Here is a 22,485-nt window from a genome sequence, read left to right on the forward strand (position 1 = left end):
AAATACCTGGAGATTCAATTATTGTTTTATCCAACGACGACTGATGCTCCGGTCCAACTTGGCGGGCTTAGTTGCTTGGCGTCTTGTCGTCTCGAACCAGGGTGCGACAGGGTTGTCCAATTCCAAAAATGCCCCGATAACTTCCTCTGCAGTTGCTCTTTATTCTCGACGTCCAAATTTGCACTCTATTGACTTAAACTAATCTCAACAAGGTCACTGATTCACAAAGGCAAAAGGCCACTGGCTTCCAGAAGGGAAAAAAGCCTCGATGTCTCTCCTGTCGGCTCTTTTATATCCCTCGAACTCCGGCTCTCTAACTTTCCTATTGCTATGCCCCGCTTTATTTTCCGGGGACAGTAGTGGGGACTTTCGATTAGCACGCCCGGTGACAAGTCGAAACTACTTGTCAAAAATCGAAAGGTAAGGGAAAGCTCTTACCTACCGTGCGTTAATTAAGTGGTCGATAATGACCCCGGGAAGTTCGATTTTCCCTGTTACAGTATAGTTACGTAATAATCTACAAATATACTAATCAGATCTAAATCCTGATTCAATGGATACGCTTCAGCTAATTTATTTCAACGCTTAGACCAATATATAAATTGACAAGTGATTGAAAGGATATTTATTGATTGTAGAGGAATTTCAAATTATTGTAAAATGTTTCAGAATCTATAAATAGTACATATTTAAAATTCTGTGTTCCCTACTAAATTATTTGTGGATTATATTTTTTAGGATGATGCCTATGATATGCATAACTACTTATTGCAGTATGTAACCACCAGCAGTGCGCATCCACATCTTCAAGAACAGCATATAGTTTATGCAACTGGTGCGGAAAAACGTGTTTCTTGGCCAACCAAAAGAACAGAATATAAACATGAGTATGTACAGCCTCCTGCTGCACATTCCAGAGATCACCAAAAATGGACAGTTACTAATCCAATACATCAATATAGGTGAGTAAAACAGTTTCTCCAAAGAACCAGCAATGATCATATGAATAAATTTTTATTTGTCATGTATCTAGTTATTCATATACATAGTTAACATTGCTATATAATTATAATTTTTAGATTATAATCTTGTGGTAGTTTTTATGCGATATTTAATTTGTACTATTGCTTTCTTTCTTACTCGCTAGTTCTGGTTTTTTCACAAATTATCGTGTATTCACTGTTACTAATCACAATTTTTGTTTTCTTGACTAGTTTGTTAATAATTTCTAGAAAACTACGAGGCCAGGAATTTCCAAATTTTTTATACTAATTATAAAAATAGCATTCTGTAAAATATTAGTTTTTAATAAAAGCCTGGCTATCTATTTGATGCAAAAACATAAAAATTTGTGAATTCTTTACTCTTGTTATATACGTTATGTACAAAAAAATTTATTTTTAATTGCAATTATCTCGTGTTTAGTATGATCCATTAGCTTTAAATTTTAAGGGCTAATATATTTTGATATCCATAATAAGTATGTAAAAATTTAGAAATTTCAGACACTATAAGCTTTTGACACGACAACTACTTATAAAACTAACAAAAGTACTTATTTGGTGCATTTCATACCAAATTGGCCACTTTTTTTGATCGTTTTCTTCGATTCTATTCAAAATTTTATATTTTTGAAGCTGCTAAAAATTTTTAAAGAATCAATTATTAATTATGTATATGTATATGGGTCAATTCTGCACAATCATAGTTCTCAATCTCAAATTACAAATTATTCCCATGTTAATAAGACGACAAGTGGCATCAACAACTTTGAATGAAGTAAAAAAAGGACAATTAACAAATTCTATCATGTGTTAAGGATGACTTATTTTAAGGATGCAAGATTATGTCCAAAAAATAAAAAAAAGTTGAAATTAATTTATTATTTAATATTTTCACGTCATGAATTTGATTTCTAAATACTCAAAATTACAATATTATGTATCTGCATAACTTTAACTGGAAAAATCGCGAAATTTTGAATTTGCATATCTTTCGAAAAAAATTTTTTTATTTTGTTTCCTTTGGCAGAACTTCGTTTTATGATAAAAGAAAACTTCTGACCAAAATTCATCCAAATCGAAAGGGGTCGATTCCAACTATTGGTCGATTTGACATGGAATGACCCATATATATATATATATATATATATATATATATATATATATATATATATATATGTAAAATGATGTAATTGCGGGAAAGCGGAGGATCAGGTTTTGGTCTGGATATCTCAATTAAAACGCGGAAATATTAAAAATTAACACTATAAATTTATTTACGCTAAATACAAGTTATATTGAATATGTTAATTTGCGGATTATTTAAATAAAAGCGGATAAATAAAGCATTGCGTGAATAATAAAGCGAAGCCGGTTGACACGTGGTTGATCACACTGCCGGCACTGGAAAAGCGGAGAATTAATTGCACAAATAACACAATTTATCTGAAACAAACTAAAGCGGATTAATAACAATTAATTTAAGCAAATTAAATTATTAGATAGGCGAAATGCGGTTTATAAACAAAAAGCGAAAGTAAATAAATACTAATGGCGACTTGATGCAGCGAAAGCGTGAAAGCGAAAGATAATAATAATGCGTCTTCTTCCTCGTCGACTTAGGGAAGAAGGCCGATTGCGCATGTCAGCGGAGCGATCAGCCAATCACACCACCGAGAACTAGCGGTAGACAGGTGCGGCTCGTGAAATTGGGAGTCCCCCAGGGGCGACTTTATCGCGGCTGGGCCTGTTCACTGAACAATATATATATATATATATACACTAGCTGACCCGGCAAACGTTGTTTTGCCATGTGAATAATTTTTAGAGAATTTCTAGTATAGAAAAAAAATTACTAACTTATTGAAAGTGTATAAGGATGTGGAATATGAGTGAAAAAGGCCTGGAGCGCTGTGAACGATGAGGGAATGTTGTTTAAAAATAACAAAACACCAAACATTAATTGTTTTAATTTATTAAAAGTAATAATTATTTATATAATTAATTAATTATATAATATTAATCTCTTAATGCTGCAGCGTGAACAATATTTTTTGTTTGCCCGTCTTTAGCTAATACAAACAAACTTGATGGTTTACCTACTCGAGAGCATGCAACGTATAATTGTCCGTGTGAAAAACATGGTGTGCTCAAATCTAAGCCACAAACAGACATTGTTTGGCCTTGGGATTTATTAATAGTCATTGCAAATGCCAATCTAATCGGAAATTGAATACGCTTAAATTGAATTTGCACATCTGTGGGTATAATAGGTATTCGTGGTATCAATATATTTTCACCTCGAAACTTGCCATTTAAAATGGTGCCTTCGATAACGTTTTTCATTAATTTTTTAATGACTAATCGCGTTTAATATTTGTTCAATGAGAGCATCTTGCGAATCAATGATTGTGCAGAAATCATTCGCTAATTTTATGTATCCAGTTTCAGCTATAGTGACTTTTCCATCGCCGATATCTAAGAGTTGTTTTGAGAATGTTTCAGCGGATGGATCTTGAAGCATTTGAACGCGCATATTTACTTTCAGCTGTAATATTTCAACATTACGCCACAATGTCGATGATTTTAAGCAGGCGTTGATTTCATCAGCGTATGTTGAACGTGGAATGACGGGAAGTGTTTGTCTGAAGTCACCTGAAAGGACTAACAGAGTGCCACCAAATAGTTTGTCGTTGTTTTTAATATCTTTCAATGTCCTGTTCAACGCCTCAAGCGAATGTTTGTGTGCCATGGTACATTCATCCCAGATGATAATTTTATACTGTTTCAGTACTGTGACTATGGACGATTGTTTTTTTATGTTGCACACTGCGTCAGGATTATTTTGAATATTTAGTGGTAGCTTAAATACTGAATGAGCTGTTCTGCCTCCATCCAATAAAGTTGCCGCAATGCCCGATGATGCAACGGCCAATGCGATGCCATTATTGGATCGTATTTTGGCGAGAATTAGCGAAATAAGGAATGTCTTGCCAGTTCCACCTGGTGCATCTAAAAAGAAGAACCCACCTTGTCCTGCTGAAACTGCGAGCATAATGCGGTCGTAAATGGTTCTTTGTTCCTCATTCATTAGTGGGACATTGCGAGTAACAATCGCCGCCGTTTCTACAGTATTGTACTGCATTTCACGATTCATTTCAGTGTTCATTAAATCAGTTGCACCTCGATTTGGCGAATTCATACCGAAATGACTGAGTGGTAAGTTGGCAATGATAATGCAAAGATCCTCAATAGCAATCAATGCTTCATTGTACATATCGTCGCTGAATGTTATCGCTAGATCGTTACATCGTGTACGATGTTGATGCAATATATCATCAGTCATTGAATCTTTGTGATTATCCCACAATATCTCTGCTCGGGCTGGAAAATATGTAGTCAATACTATAGCGAATAGTAGACGAATTTGTATTGCTGTACAGTTCAATGCTGCTTCAGCAAGCATACATTCCCACTTATTGTCATCTTCTAGCAAGCCGAGTGCAAGGCATGCATCTTTATACGTTGTATACTGTTGCCCATTCACTTTATGTATATCTTGAAATGACAATGGGCCAGTAACATTAACCAACAATAGTTGAAGATAAAAGCACTCAGTTTGTCTTGGATTCACTGTAAATACTCGCCCCAAGGCGTTTGATTTGAATAAATTGGGACATACATCAACTGATGAGCCTTGCTTGCGGGGTATCCATTGTTTTGTTTGAGCCCATGTGAAATAGCGTGGTACTTTTGAATAGAGTAAAGTACGTGCAAAGGCACCAAAATATCAATGTAACAATATATCAATGTAACAAAATATCAAAGTAACAATATCAAACAGCAATTGATCAGTAGACGGATCGGGAATTTCTGCAGAAATTATATTATCTATTTCTTCAGGACGGATTTTGTCGATTAACCAAACCAAAATGAGGGCATGAGGTAATCCTCGCTTTTGCAACTCAACCGAATACAGCCAACAACGTGTGGGACCGAATACATGTGATTTAGTAATAAAATTTATTAATGACTTCAGCTTTTGTCTAAACACACGTGCTGTAATGTCATGACGATGTATTGCATTTTGGCCAGGCAACAGCAAAGATGTAATCTCTGGCCATTTTGGATTACATGTGAACGTGATAAATAAACACGGTCGCCCATATTCGCGCACGAAAGTCCGAGCATCCTGTATATACTCTTGCATATGACGTGGACTGCCTACGTACGATGATGGTAGAATGACAGAGTTACCAATTTCGGCGGCGTCGGCGCTGTTGACAATAGCGTCTCGCAAGTGAATGTACTCTTCCACACGTAGCTTGAGTTGATTATATCGTAAGTATCGTAGTCGTTCGCCTTCTATCTTCGCGTACATGTCGACCATGAATTGTTGACAAAGCTCTCGAAATCGTAGAATGACGTTATCCAGCCCGCGTCTAATCATCAATCTATACGCATAATAATCCTTCAAGCTAACGTTCTTGTTTGTTTCGGCTCCTGTAATAATATATTCATAAATATTAATTTAAGTTAATTGCGTTTAATAATTTAATTGTTTTGTTAAAAGTGTAATAATCAAATTCATAATCAATGAGCCTATTTTATGATAAACTTGGCCTCTGATTTTAAATGTAGAATTGTATTGTTGACCATTTGCATTAGTATTTTGAACTATTTCTGTTGCTCCGAACGATGTCATTTGAAAGCATGAGTTGAATGTTCGAATGGACTTCAGGAACACGTTAGAATCTGGATCTGTGCCGATAAGCAAACCGTTCAATGGTTCTGGTGGTGTTTCAATTACAGCTAGTTGTACCTTCCCTGACGCACAACACATCCCGGCTGGTTCATTTTTGAATTTCAAAGCATGACAATACGGGCATTCTTTGTCCATAGCACCAATTACTACTTTTGAATGAGCATAATATTCAATATCGGGCTCATACTGGAATGCTAGACGCAGAAATTATGTAGCTACAAATGCTCGATGTGCCTGTTGGCGTTGTTGGTCATTCGCTCTGCGTCTATTGACAGTAAAACGGTGTGATTGTCGTTGTTCTAATCTCATGACTTCATTGCGTTCAGCTCGTGTATCGCCTGATTGTTTTTGACGCAATTGCGCCATTCTCACACGCGCTCCAGTATTTTCTTCCTGAACTTGTTCTTCGGTTCTTGGGCTCTTCTATTTCGAATGCTTCTAGATTTATTTGTATCACGGCTCAAATTGGTCCCTTTGCGTTTTGTTGACATTGTTCACTGTACAATACAAAACACACATGAATAGAACTGATTGAATTATTTAATTATTATATTAATCATTTATTTTATCTTTGATTACATTAAATATACATGTAAAAATTAGATAGTTGAACGAAAGCGAAAAATTTTATGCTTCTTAATTATATCGAAAATACATATTGTTAGAAATAGTGAAAAAAAAAATTCTGTCGAAGTTAGAGCTCTTATAAGTAAACACAAAAAAAAATTTCCCAATTGTAATAAAAATCTAACTTTCACCGAATTCGTTTTTCACCATTCCCAACAATATTTTCGTTATAAATAAGAAAGAATAATTTTTGATTTTATAATAAACGTAAAAAATAATTTATACTTACAACTCAATAGCCGTTGTTTGCGGGAACTCGTGACATGTGTTGAGTATTTTAGAGGTTATGTAAGTCACTTAATTAACTGATCGTGCGATTTACACTCAAAATTAATAATTTTATTAGTTATTAATAATTAATTATATTCAATAATATTAGTTATTAATAAATAAATAATAAAGTTACTCGAGAATATATTTGATATGAGAGTTACACTGATTGTGAGATAGTAAAAATGTTTAACTACTACGCTTGAAGCATAAACACTAATAATAGCCGAAAACTGTAGAGGTAACATCCCTACTCCGTGCTGTTTACAGGGTGAGAAGTGACACCGGTAGACACATGGAGGGGATAACTTACCAAGTGATAATAATTGATGTTATCGAGTGGGATAGAAAATGATAAAATTATGAAAATGACTATTAAAAAGCAAGGGTTGGTGATAAAAAAAAGTGCAAATTTAGAGTTGTATGTATTTTTTGATGCCACATAATAAAAAAATAAAAAAAAAAAAATTTTATCAAAAAAATAAAAAAAAAATTAGGAAAACGGTTGGCCCTGAAGGCCATCCCTGCAACTTCCCGCCAATTCCATACTTAGGCGCTTAAAATTGCACCAATAACGTTTTTGAGCTCTTCGAGCTCAAAAAAAAATTTATGGGTTATTTTGAGCTCTCCGAGCTCAAAGAGATTGCTTTCCTATGCTTTAAAGCTCTTCGAGCTCAAAAGTCTGATAGAGATTTGATAAGACACTATTTTTTGAATTTTTAAACTGCAATAACTTTTGAATGAATAAACCGATTTTTACGCGGTTAGAAGAATTCGACGCAGTTTTTCAAGCCTCACAAAGAATTTCAAATTTTGAATTGATCGCGCTAGGAATTTTGGAGTTATTCCGAAAAAACACTTTTTTTTGGTTTTCTTTCGTTCACGATATCTCTCGAACAAATCAATCGATTTTGACCGGACTGGTGGCAATCGACGTGGTTTTTTGAGGTTAAAAGCTGATTAGTTTTTGGAATTGAACCTTTAAGCCGTTTAAAAGTTATTCCAAAAAAACCACATTTGAAAAAAATTTTTTTTTCAGTTTTTTTAAGATTTCTCAAAATCTATTGATCTGAATCGGTCCAAATAGTTTTCAAAATTTAAGTTCAGTCAAGCCCTTTCGAATGGCACCAACCGCGATAAAATCATGTCCAATCCTCCAAAATTAGTGTCGAAGTTTCCCGTAATTTGTTTTAAGCGTGAATCAATGTGTCCAAGTAATTCAGCACTAATCATGCTTATTTCATCAATAATTATAACTTTTACAAATTTAAAGAGTGCTCGATACTGATGAGCTACTTCAATGCTTAAGGGAAGTAACTTTGAAAGAGTAATAAAAGAGTGAATGCTGTATGCACCGTGGTACCATCAATTGCTACAGCGGCTTTACCAGTCGAAGCACATGCAATGTATGCATTGCATAAACCATCAGTATTTGTAAAACGATTATAAATATCCATGATAAGCCGGATAATAAATGTTTTGCCACAACCAGCTGGGCCAGTCAAGAAAATTTGAAGAGGACTTTTATTTGAAGATAATAGATGTGATATTACATGTTGTAACAGTTCAATTTGTTTGCTGTTTGACATTCTCATCAATTTACAAAAGTCTGCATTTGACATCAAATTTTCTTTTTTCTTGGCAATGGGTCCAAGTTTGTTCAGTACAGCCAAACGAATGTCAGCATTGATATCTGAATTCGCATTTTGAAACAAATGTTGATATGGATCAGATTCAGCGCATCTGGTCGCTGCATCTTCAACATCATCATTTGCAAGATTAATATCATTACGACACAAATTGCGACAAATTTGAATCGTCTTTTGAATGTCAAGATTTGATTCAAATTCTCGTCGACGATTTAAAATCAAATCCTCGTTTTCATCATATATTTGGATGAATTTGAATTCCGACAGAATTTCTGCATCTTCGTTGCGGAAAGGAAAGTGTAAGGACACCATTTCTCTTTTATATTCGTTTAAATCTTGTGCCATATCAAAGTTACGATAGCGAATAATACGTTGTTTATTTCTCTTTAAATAAGTTTCGTTGCTCTGAACAGTATATTTTGCAACAAACTGAGCGAGTGTGACATTTTCCAAGTCTTGATGTCACTTTTCATATTTGTCGAATCAATCATCACGCCAAATATCAGTTGAATCATCTCCAACACCTATTGCGTCTAATTCTTTTTGAGTTTTTCGGATTCTCTGCCGATCAGTAGTCCACATTGTGGGAATAGTGGTTACGACAGTGGAACATTTGGACATTGGCTCTCGTAAAAGATACTAAGCAGCTTCTTGACTTGTCATCTCTACACTATTTAACATATTGACTCTGATTTTTCGAGTAACTTCAACAATATCAAACTCTGGATGTTCATTCATAATTTCGATATTGAGACGTTGAAGATGGCTCACTCCTCTGTTGGTTTTATTGACGTACTCGGCGACGTAAGCGGCACAAGAATACTCTTCCGTAATAAATTGAATATCCATGTTAGACTTCACAATATTGAAAAGAAACGGATTAAATGGATTGTGCCATTTCTCATGTGGCTGGCGTTTTAAAAATACTCTGGGTCTATTGATTCCAGCTCGCAATATATTATGATAGTGGTCATCTGAATGTATATCGTTGTCTTCATAAAATGCATCCATATCGAGATAGTCTTTATTTTCAAGATTTAATCTTATACTCTTGTAATGATTAGAATAATGTTGAAAATCCGGTTCTTCTTTCTGCATAGGTGATAATATAATGGTTCTTTGACAAGGCATAAAAGGAGCCTCGAACCTGCACTTTTGTGGTCTATTGGCAACAATTTTTTTAAAACACGTAAATGTGTGCTTGTGGATCTGAAGTTTCATGTTACCTGATGCTTCTTCAGATGAGACTGAAATTAAGTAATCAATTAATGCTATAGCATCAATTTTGTTATTATTTAGAACATCCACCGGAGCGTTATTCAACCATAGTAACATGTGAGCGTGTGGACTTCCGCGATGTTGGAATTCAATCCTCTTGAAGTAATCTACAACGTAATATTTTCCAAAAGGACTAAATTTTTTTGATTGCAAAATAGCAACCAAAACATTCACTAACTTGTTAAAGTGAATCGCGCAAGTTACAGCATCCTCATTAATTAAAGTCGTTTTCTCCAGATAATGCAAGTTTTCGGCAGCTTCTAGCATAATGTTGACTCCATAATGTTTTAATTTGTACAATTTTTGAATTAAGTCCGTCCAGCCGATTTCATTAGCACTAATTGTCAAAAAAATTGTTGGTTTACCAAGTTGCCTAATCATAGCAAAAAGGTCTTTTTTACGATTAGACCAATACCATGTCGAGTTTGGAATTGATCGTAGAAAAGCAAGGTTGGTTTCGATACAGTTATTAATATATTGTTCGTCCTCAATTTGTTGTCGAGTGACTGCTGTATTTTTACCAACATGTTTAAATGCAATAGTAGGAGAATCACGAACTCTTAATCGCATAATTTTCATTGCAACATATAAAAGATGATACGGTGTTACAGCTCGACGATCAGATCTTCGTAATTCACTTGAAGCTATTGTGAATGGTGATGCCTTAACTCCTTTTCTGAAGCTCCGAAATTGACCCAAGTAAATGGATGGGAATGAAAGCTCTTCCGCATGTTCATCGAACAACAAACTCCGTGGAGTATTTTGTTCTCCTGGTGCAATACGTAAGTATTGATCCTCATTTCATAACAGTGTATGTTGTTGATCAGTTAAACTCTCTTCAATGGGTATGTGTTCACTTATATCTTCTAGAGGAACGTTAGTTGGGATTGAGTCGTTTTCGAAAAATGATTGATCCAATGTTATTTCATACATTGTATAAAGCGGAGATTTTAACAAAAATTGTAACCAAGCTTTTATAGTACGCTTGTTAATCATACCGTGTAAATAACTGGATCGATGAATTTTTTTTCGTTTAATATGAACATTAATACAGTAATCGTCATCAACGTTTCTTGGTAGACTTTTCATCATTGTATCAACGCATACTGGAACATTAATAACTTGTCCTAAAATTCCGTACTGACCATTCACATGCCTTAAACGTCGAATCTGCATAAAAGGAAGACGAGATGAAATGAGTCTTTCAGATAAAATATCCAATGGTGGTAAATGATCGGGGATTTGTGGATATTTAAACCCGTTATACACTGACATCATTGGAATTTTATCTTTATTCAATGATGTAAAGCACGTAGTGCATAAAGCAATCTTCTCTATAGATGTAAGAGGAAGAATTGTATTTAAATCCTGTTGATGTTGATTAGATGCAGATTTGAGATCTCTTTTAAACCACAACCTATCACAGACTGAGGAAATATGTCCGTACGGGTTATTGATGAATTTAGTCTTAAACTCTTCATGAGCTTTTTTATGATGATAAAAAGTAGAATAAGGTACACGCAAATCATTAGCCTGGAAGCCTCTCGTAACGTTGTTGATACTTGGCGTCGTTGTAGTATTTGGAATGTCTCTAATAATAAAATCTGCTTCAGATAAAATTGCACCCTCTTGATCCCTAGTACACGGATTATCTGTTAAAAAGGTTTCAGTAGATAGAGCATTTAGTACTGAGTTTTTAAGGACCATCGTAGATTTTTTCCGAGCTCTATACTGACGACTACGGTCGGCTGGTGTTCTTGACGTTTTTGGTAAATCCGAAAGAGAATTTTCTTGATGTATTTCAGCTTGAACATCAATCGACGTAGAGCAGGTTGGCTCTGAAATTGCAGAATTTTTTAGGGCCTTCTTCCGGGCTCTATACTCACGACTATGTTCTGCTGGTGTTTTTGACTTTCTTGGTGGATCCGAAACAGAATGTTCTTGATGTACTTCAACTTGAACATCAATCGACGTAGAGCAGGTTGGCTCTGAAATTGCAGAATTTTCTAGGGCCTTCTTCCGGGCTCTATACTCACGACGACGTTCTGCTGGTGTTTTTGACTTTCTTGATGGATCCGAAACAGAATTTTCCTGATGTACTTCAACTTGAACATCAATCGACGTAGGGCAAGATGGCTCTGGATTTGCAGGATTTTCTCGGGCCTTCTTCCGAGCTCTATATTCACGAGTACGTTCTGCTGGTGTTTTACGTTTTTTTCTAGGTGACATCGGAGTGCAGCTAATAGATTGTTGATCAATGTATGTAGTTAAATTTTCTGAAAATAAAATAAAATTAGAAATTTTCGAATTTACTACATATGCGTTATGTTATATAGTAATTTTATTTAAACACTAAACTAAAATAAAAAGAATTTATAATTTTATTTTTTGAAATTTTTAATTACTAAAAAAAAAATTTAATAACAATAAAAATAGATAATGAACTTAATTAATGACAGGCAACAGTGATAGTATAATTATTATATAGAATGCAATATAGAGAATGTAGGTATACATGGTACTTTTTGCGCATATTCATGTAATCAAAATAAAAAGAAAAATGTAATTATTAAAATAATTAATTATTCAATTAAATATAAAAAAATAAATATATTATTAACATTACATCAGTTAAATAATGTATACTTTACTTGATATACATTTATTTCAAATCTAATAATAAGTATTAATGAAAAAAGAAATAAATAAAGTATTACTTACGGCGAACAACTGCTTGATCAACAAGGATTTCTTATTAACTGTCAACGAACAATAAATATTTACCACTAGTTACTATAAAAATATCTGAATGAATAAAACAGTATAAACAAACACGAGGTTATAAAATACATAATAATAATAATATTTAAAAGCAGTGTACCTACAGTCTAAAATACAACGCATGCGCACATGAAAATAACATTTCTATAGTGTAAAAGTATAGTTTTCTATTCATATTCATATTATGATTATTGTGACGCTCATATTATGATTATTGTGACGCTCATATCATTATTATTGTGACGCGACCTTGAAATTTTACCCTCAACGCGCGCAAAGAAGTTTCACTTCAAAAATTTTTAAACTATATATTGCTTTAGCCATCCACCTTGCATGATGGATGGCTCCAGGATGCTTACATGTAATATTTGTGGTGGTAGCACTCAAAAATATCGATGATAATTGCAGGAGTTCACGGTAATCGTCACGACAATGATCCATCTACAAAAAAAGTTCAAAGTCAAAATAAAATTAATTACATTGCAACCTCAAAGTAAAGAACATTAATTATTATCAACTGATGTGAAGTAAAAGTAACAAAATATTTTACAAATGCAATTGTAATCGTTAATGATGATTAAGAGTGTAATAATCATGTGAAATTGATTTTCAATATTTTTAGTAGATTTCATAAAAATCTAACTATTGTATTTGTCCTTATGACGTAAATTTCCATAAATTTTGTTATATTTCGACCTAACTCGACGAACTGAGTCAGAAAATACATATGGTTCGAAAGTTTATATATGTATGTATATATATATATATATATATATATATATATACATATATATATATACGATATGCTTGCTTGTCACGACGATAGCGTCAACAATTCTTAAGGGATCTCAATGAAACTCAACATACTTATTCTATCGACTATTAGGAAGGTCAAGTTCAAATATGAGCTTAATCGGTTAGATAGTTTAGAAATTACAGCATTTAAAAATTTTAAAATTTTGAAAATTTGATACTTTCACTACTTCTCCCTCAAATAACTTTTGAACGCGTCGAGTTATTCGATTCCTGTAAATTGCATCTAAAAGCTGAGAAATTAAACTTCAATTTATGTGCTCAAATTTTTTTTAAAGCAAAAAATCCATCTTTGGATCTTTTTAAGAAATTTTTAGTAGATTTCATAAAAATCTAACTATTGTATTTGTCCTTATGACGTAAATTTCCATAAATTTTGTTATATTTCTCGACCTAACTCGACGAACTGAGTCAGAAAATACATATGGTTCGAAAGTTTATATATGTATGTATATATATATATATATATATATATATAGCTATATATATACATATATATATATATACGATATGCTTGCTTGTCACGACGATAGCGTCAACAATTCTTAAGGGATCTCAATGAAACTCAACATACTTATTCTATCGACTATTAGGAAGGTCAAGTTCAAATATGAGCTTAATCGGTTAGATAGTTTAGAAATTACAGCATTTAAAAATTTTAAAATTTTGAAAATTTGATACTTTCACTACTTCTCCCTCAAATAACTTTTGAACGCGTCGAGTTATTCGATTCCTGTAAATTGCATCTAAAAGCTGAGAAATTAAACTTCAATTTATGTGCTCACATTTTTTTAAAGCAAAAATCCATCTTTGGATCTTTTTTAAGAAATTTTTAGTAGATTTCATAAAAATCTAACTATTGTATTTGTCCTTATGACGTAAATTTCCATAAATTTTGTTATATTTCGACCTAACTCGACGAACTGAGTCAGAAAATACATATGGTTCGAAAGTTTATATATGTATGTATATGGGAATTTTACTCTTGCAATCGTTTCGTTTTTTCGTTCGTTGTATGAATGTTACAGATTATCCTTTAATGTAAGAACTAAAAAATATATGAATTTTCAATTAATAAATCAGGAATTTCGTCATATTTAAAAATATGATGCGGAAATCTGTGTAATGACAGATTTTTTTTTTTTGTATATCCTAGTAGTTTTTTTTATTGTTATGAAATCTACTTCCATTTCGGCTGCCGAATGGCCTTTTTAATTTTTTTTTATTTACAACGGGGTTAATTATTAAGTGTAAAATAGATGATTATACGGAACTTCATAAATTTTCATGTTTCACTTTAACATCAGTTGATAATTCTTTAGCGCTGAATTAAAAAATTTTACTTCTATTTGATTATTTTACGAATTTCAAAATTTCATCTTTGATTGGTGTTATAACTTCCAAAATACTACAGCGTATTTGACGCTGTAGTATCAGAACACAATGCTTTGATGTTATCAGTATTAATATTCCATTTTTTTACTGTTGTAATAATAGCTGAAGCTTGATTTTGTCCAGTTCCAGATTCTAGTTTGGGGACTCCTAACAGTTGAAATTTACCTGATGATGATAAAATAATAGGAAGCCGGTCAACTTGTTCTATACCTGTAATATCTGACAACAGTTTTCCATCAAAATGGAGCACATAATTATCAGTTTCCAAATTAGTTTTCAGATTTAACGTCGCTTCTTTGCGAAATTTTTCCCGTGCTCGGTGAATAGTCAAATGACTGAAGTTTACGCTTGCACAATCAATATTTAGGCTAGATAATAAAACAGCAAAAATGAAAGTCGCCGACCTACTACTCACATTAGCTCTATCCAAAGCCGCAAAAAGTTCTGGTGTCATTAGATCAATTTAAGGAACTTGTTGTTTTGGAATTTCATCTTCATAATCAGAGATTATACGAGAAGTATTACTTTCCAAAGATTTCTGGGATAACTAAGATGTTTGACTTGATATTTCATGATTAACAACATTATCAGTCTCAACTGTACAAGAATAGTCAACATTGTCATTACTGAACTCTCCGACATCAAATGTACCACTATCATTATTGTTATTATAATTGATATCAATGTTCTCTTCATTATTGTTATCACTATTACTGTAGTTATTATTTTCATCGCTTACATCAACATCCATATCTTCAACATCTTCTGGAATTGGTTGAGAATTATATGAAATAAAACCACGTCGACTGGAAGATTTTTGTCCCAAATAAAATAATCTTTTTTCTTTATCCAGTAAATTTAGCACATCAGCATGAGCTATATCAAATAGTTTATTTAATTCGTCCCGAAAAAGGGATTCATTTTTTTTTTTTTTTGAGATTTTGACTTTTTCCTCTTACAGTTTTTTTGTAAATTCCTCCATCGATTGTGATTTGAGGTTAGTTTTAAAAAAGCAGATCTTTTCTCTCTTGTCGGGATTTGTGCCACACACCAAATTTCGAAAACTTTGTCGACAGTGGTTGATATGCTTTCTTTCACTGAAAAATTTTTCGTTTTGAGATAATAAAATAAAAGTGACATAACCTCTTTCATTGAAGGTAATTTTTTTCCACCAAATTCACTTAATACATCACCAATCAAGTACACTGTTTTCACCATTGTGATCATAAAATTTATAACTTATATATTTTAATTATAAGCAAATTAAATTAATAATATAACGAATTTAAATAACAATCAGTATCAATAAAGAAAGACAATGACGAGAAGATAGAACAAAGCATTAAAAGCAGAGCAACAAAGAGAAATTAGTACTGAACGAACAAGCTTACCAACACAGAGCTTACTAACTACATTACTCAAATCAAACGAATATACTACTTTTATCGACGGAGCTGAATAAAGCTCATTCAATATTTTTTAAATGAAAAAAATTAATCAAATTTTATAGTTGATTGAATTGATTTAATATATTTATAATTTTTTTAACATTTTTAATAAAATACAATGATGAGTGTTTGTTTAGTTAGTGTGATCAGGAACTTTACATTTTAATCTTACAAAAATTTATAAACTTTATGAAATATAAAATTAATTTGTTATAAAAGAGACCCAAAAATCATTTGTTTGATAATTTTAACCTTTATATTTATGTATTTGTACTTTTTGTGAGTTACGTATGGAGTAAATAAGCAAAAAAAAAATTAAAATCTCAAATTAACAGAATTCAATTGATTTTACAAAAAAAAACAATATCAATATAAAGTATGATTTTTTTTTGCAATTTTATTGGAAAATATTTGAAATTTTTGATTGCAAATATCTTTGAAACGGTTGATCTGAGGAACTTTGACCTTCAAACGTTTTTTGTAGAGCGTAAAATTTCCTATAAGATCTCTCTCTGGGATATTGCGTAAACAAGTCATTCCGAAGTAATTAAAATTCAAAAATAAAAAAAAAGTTTTCTCGTGTTATTTAAATAGAAAAATTACAAATGAATTGAGGCAAACCTTAATATTAATATTAAGGGCTCTAATAAGCGCCAAAATTTTTGTTTTTAAATGTACTTTTAACTTTTCAACACCATTAAAAAAAAAAATTTTTTTTTTTTTTTTTTTGAAACACCCTTTTATATATATATATATATATATATATATATATATATATATATATATATATATATATATTAACTGCATTGCATCGATAAGTTTTTTGTATGTATAAAATACACAAGCTGAAAATTTGCCCTTTACGTTGAGTTTTTTAGGCCGCACCAGATGGTGAATTCAGCGTCGCATCCAAATCATAATCACGGCCATCATGGACATCCAGCACATCTAAGTCCGGGTGGTAGTGGAAGTGGTCGCAGTCCTGCTGTTGGTTCGGTAGTTGGAAGTACTCAACATTTAGGACAACCACTTTATCAAGAGTATGCACATGTGCGTTCGCGCGTACCACCTCCTGTCTATGTTACAGCAGCACCATCACAGAATTCAACTGCAATCCCGCAACAACAAATGCCTTCCTACCAGGGATTCACATCTGGGTGGGTACCTAGACACCTAGTCGATAAATGCATGTGTGTACCGATTTCTTATGATACATAATATAATAAATTAAAAACTTAATAGCAGTACAATTTTTCTGTATTATGTTGAAATTTTCGACCGAGGGTGCATAATCACTCAACCATCTCTTTACAAGAGAAAGAAGTTTGAGGCGTTAGGTTGTAACAAAAAAAAAACTCGCGTCGACCGACAGCGAAGTTATCGGCCGCCTCGTATCCTTGTCCAGGTCGCTCAAAATGAATTATGCCGAGAAATACAGGACTTAGGAGGTGCTCTCAATCTCCTAAGTAACACTACAGATGTAACTCAGGCTGGATTTGAGCACGTTTGTAGGCCAGTTGTTTTTTTCCTATCAGGAAATTAACAAGACCTTAGTGTTTAGAGCCGATCCGCAGGCATCCGTGAGAAAAGTAAAATAAAATAAGTGTTAGGAGAGAGAGAAAAAAAATAATTAGGGGTGTGCGAATGTTTGAATTCACGAATTATCCGCCTCGAATTCGAATCGAATGATTGGATTCGAATTTCAAATCGAATATTCGAATAGATCGAATAATTTAAATAATCCGAATAATTCAAACAGTCGTTTTCTGTTGATAAACTAACTAATTTTTATGTAAAAATTAGTTCATTTTATTTTATTTGACTAAATAGAGTCTTCATAATTATTTGATAGTAAAGTTTGCTTATTATTTGTAATAAATATTTTTTGATGTATTCAGACCCCCCGCCCGGGGCACCCCACCATTTTGACATCTCTCCGGGAAAATTCGATTTTTTTTTTAAATAAGATCTACGGCACGATGGATCAGACATTGAAGGAGTGTAAATATAGACTACATTTGGAAATTTTATAGCTTTATCTCTAGCTAGGATTATTTTAATTAATTTATTTTTCTCTTAACTTAATTAAATGAAGTCTATAGCTATATTTATCGCTATATTATATCTATATTTATATAGTCCACAGGAATTTTTTATATATTTTTTATATTCCACAGATATGAGAAATTTCATTCAAATAAAATATATGAAAAAATCGTGTGCGTACTCAAATAAAAGGTCTCGATGAGCGTAACCTCAGGATGAGCTTATATCTTAAAAAATGTCAATAATTAAGGAATGACTTTGTATTTTGTCTACTGATGATATTTTTAACGATATAAGCTCATCCTAGAGTTACACTTATCGAGACCTATCATTTGAATACCTTGTAACGTGGCTGGTCTCGACTGTTCGTAAAGTTAAATAAATTTTTCATTAGAAGATTATTTATTTAAATTTAAATTTAATAATTAAATACGAACTGGGTCAAAAAGACACGCTCGTTACACCCGGAGTGTAACCAACTCGAAGCCGTAGCTTATAAGAGTCGATGCTGCTCCAGATGCCTGTAGCTTTAGAATTTACAGCGGACCAAGCCGATAGCTCTCAAAGCTACAAATAGCTAAATTGATTTATTCGCGTAAAGAATATGGTCCAGAGTAAATCGTAAGTGGTGATACTCATTGAAAGACAGGTTCAGCTCCGACAAAAAACCAACCTCTACCGCGTACTGCCCCGTTGATCGCTTAGTATGGAAAAATAGAGCTAAATGGTTGTCAAATACAAATATTGAAAAATACAGATCAAAGTAAGTTCAATACCGTGTCCAATTCTTACCAATATACCACCTGACTTACAACAAGTACTACTACCACTTCGGTGTGCTTTAACGTTGTCCAGCGGTGGTAGATTCCTCGTGGCTGCAGCTGGGCCGGTTACTGGATCAGGAATAAACGAATTGATCGAGGTGATCGACGAGCCAAGATCTTCCTCGATAACGATGAAACAAAGAAACGACGCTTTCCTCAACGAAATGGCTGACTATTCGAGACCTCTGGAGTACACGACATACCAAGCAAATTTAACGAGTATATTAGGGTGAGCCAAAAAAACTAACTTATCGAGTTTGTGGGTTAAAATCAACCTGTATATCGAAAAAAAATTAGAAAAACGGTTGACTCTGAAAAGGCCATCCCTGCAACTTCCCGCCAACTCTACACCTAAACGCTTGAAATTACACTTATGACGTTTTTGAGCTCTTCTATCTCATAAATACAATTTGTGTGTTATTTTGAGCTCTCCAAGCTCAAAAAATAGCTTTTGTATGCTTTTGAGCTCTTCGAGCTCAAAAATTTGATAGAAGTACGATAAAACACTATTTTTTGAATTTTCAAATCGCATTAACTTTTGAATGAATGAACCGATTTTCACGCGGTTGGTGGCATTCGACGCAGTTTCTTAAGCTTTATGAAGAATTTTCAAGTTTGAATTGATAAAACGAAAAATTGCGGAGTAATTCCGAAAAAACACTTTTTTCGGTTTTCTTTCGTTCACGCTATCTCTCGAACGAATCAACCGATTATTACCGGATTAGTGGTGATCGACGTGGTTTTTCAAGCTCAAGGACGGATTAGTTTTTGGAGTTGATCGATTAAAAGTCGTTTAAAAGTTATTCCAAAAAAACCACTTTTAAAAAAAATTTTTTCCGATTTTTTTTGAGATTTCTCAAAATTTCTGAAAATCTATTGGTCCGAATCGATTCAAATTCATAAGAAATCTAAGTTTGAGGGAACTCTTTAGAACGCCGTTTGATAGATTCCGATCAGTTCAATCGTTCAAAAGTTATAAGCGATTCACTACACACACGCACACGCACACACACACACACACACACACACACACACACACACACACACACACATCGGCAGCTATTTGGATTGTCAACACAAAGAACGTTACCGTCAACAACAGCGAAAGTGGAGCAGGTTTTGTCTGGATTCATACCCTCACAAACTACTTCATGAGCGTCTATCTCTCACCTAACGAAGGGATTTGTGTGTTCCGACAGAAACTGGCAAATATAGAAGATGCGGTCATAAGTTCAACGGCGAAGTTATCGTAGCCGGATACTTCAACGCTAAGTCGGCTAAGTGGGGCGCTGCTTTCTCCGACACCAGAGGTAACGAGGTCGCTGACGTCGCGGCTAGACTCGACCTCATAGTGCTGAACACCGGGAGCATCACGACCTTTAGAAGACCAGGGTACCAAGAGTCCATCCTCGACATTTCGGTGGCGACTCCAAGGACTGCCAACATGATCGAAGACTGGACTGTATCCGAAGAATACAGTGGCAGTGACCACCAGTTTGTGACATTCAACGTTGGATTGTCATCTACTCCGGTTTCACAACGCGACCTTTCTAAGCGGAAGTAGAATGCCAGAAGGCTTGATCCAGAGGCATTGCGAGCTTCACTTGCACAAAGCTGATCTATCCTTCAGAACAACCCGACTCCGGATACCTGCAGTGAGACGGAAAAGGCAGTGCTAAATATGATGAAGGAGATTGCTGCCGCATGTGACGCCTCTATGCCGCGGCTGAAAAATAGGAGTTTCCACAGGCCGGCGTACTGGTGGTCAACAGACATAGCAGAACTTCGCAAAAGATGTCATAAGCTATGTCGCTGCGCAACGAGAGCCGCGAAACGCTCCCCAAGCGAGGACTTGTATTCAGAAGAGTACAAGCAGGCCAAAAAGACGCTAAACCGAGCCATTAAAGCGAGAAAAGCGATATTGTGGAAACAGATCTGTAATGATCTCGACAAGGACATCTGTGGCAAAGCCTACCAAATTGTCACCAAACGACTTGGAAAGGCTTCACCAGAGCGCCGAAGTCTCCTGCCTTAATGGACAGCATTGTAGCGGAGCTTTTCCCCAAACGCCCGCCGCTGGAGAAGAAACACTACGCTAAAAACAGCGAAGGAACACACATCACAACTAAGGAACTACAAGACGCGGCCAAGTCACTCAAAACAAGAAAGGCACCTGGACTTGATGGCATCCCGGCAGCGGTGATCAAGATTGTAGCCCTGGAATATCCAGACATACTCCTGAACACCTACAACGCATGCTTGGCAACTGGCACGTTTCCCGCGGTCTGGAAGCGACAGAGATTGGTTCTCTTAGACAAAGGAAAAGGAACCCCCGTAACACGTTCGTCGTTTAGACCACTCTGTATGATAGACATTGCTGGAAAACTGCTCGAGAAGCTCATACAAGGGAGACTTCGCAACGACATCGACCGCGCTGGAGGTTTTGCCCCCAACCAGTATGGCTTCCGGAAAGGTCGTTCGACAGTCGGAGCGATCGAGAAAGTTATAAAGACAGCAACACAAACATGGTCTGGTAGCCTCAAAGCTCGTAAAGTATGTCTCCTCCTCACGCTAGATGTTAAAAACGCATTTAATAGCGCAAATTGGGGAGACATTTTAGACGCTCTGGAGCACAAGTTTGACGCGGAGCCAGAAAATCTGGCACTAGTCGACAACTACCTTGACGATAGAAAGCTAATAGTGGAAACTACTGAAGGCCCACAAGAATACGCCATAACGGCTGGCGTGCCGCAAGGCTCAATAATGGGGCCTGATCTATGGAACGCAGACTACGACGAGCTTCTTGAAATCCCGTTGCCAGAGCAAGTAGAGCTAATAGGCTTTGCAGACGACGTTGCAGCCACTATAGTGGCGGACAGCGTGGAAGAGGCCGAACTGCTAGTTCGGGAAACCATCGACACCGTCGAGACTTGGCTCGGTAAGCATCACCTGAAACTCGCCAAACAGAAAACCGAGATGGTCGTTTTGACCCGTCAAAAATGGTTCCCAAAACCATTCGCTGTAGACATGGAAAGAACAACACTGACGTCAACAAGGGCCCTGCGCTATCTAGGGGTAATGATATACGAGAAACTATCTTTCCGCGTACACCTTGACAGTGCATGCAGGAAAGCCAGCAAGACGGTGTCTAGCCTAGCAAGAATCATGACCAACATTATGGGACCAAGAACCAAAAAGAGAAGAGTTCTTCTAGAAGTAGTTCACTCGGTACTGCTTTATGTAGCAGAAATACGGGTAGGCATATTGAAACAGAAGACCTACCGACGAAAAATAGCGAACTTTAAAAAAAGTGGTAAACGCGATCAAAAAGGAAGAGAACAAAATTTGTGATAAAATAACTGATGTCTTTGGAACAAATCGTGTCGAGTTGATTTTTAGATAATATTATTTTTTTTTCATCAATTTTGTTCTCTTTCTTTTCAATCACGTTTACCATTTTTTTAATCTTTTAAACTAATACTCGAATCGAAAAATGACATATAGCAGCAAGTTTTTCTGTCAGATACCTTAAATGTCGCGAAAATGTTGATACAGTAGTATTTGAAATTTTTTCGTTAATATTTTTAT

General features: G+C 34.6%; 1 protein-coding gene across 7 annotated transcripts in view; it reads left to right on the top strand.

Moving 5' to 3' along the window:
• Positions 1-22,485, top strand: part of LOC123261118 (homeodomain-interacting protein kinase 2-like) — a 229,311-nt gene that overhangs the window by 193,856 nt on the left and 12,970 nt on the right. For 4 of the 7 annotated variants that reach the window (XM_044722614.1, XM_044722617.1, XM_044722612.1 and 1 more), the window contains 2 exons: positions 739-962; positions 16,906-17,217. In XM_044722614.1, the coding sequence (XP_044578549.1) occupies positions 739-962; positions 16,906-17,217 (536 nt within the window). The remainder of the gene's footprint in view (positions 1-738; positions 963-16,905; positions 17,218-22,485) is intronic. The other 3 variants (XM_044722616.1, XM_044722615.1, XM_044722618.1) reach the window with 3 other exon arrangements.

Source organism: Cotesia glomerata, linkage group LG3, assembly GCF_020080835.1.
Source record: "Cotesia glomerata isolate CgM1 linkage group LG3, MPM_Cglom_v2.3, whole genome shotgun sequence".
In the NCBI taxonomy this organism is placed as follows: domain Eukaryota; kingdom Metazoa; phylum Arthropoda; class Insecta; order Hymenoptera; family Braconidae; genus Cotesia; species Cotesia glomerata.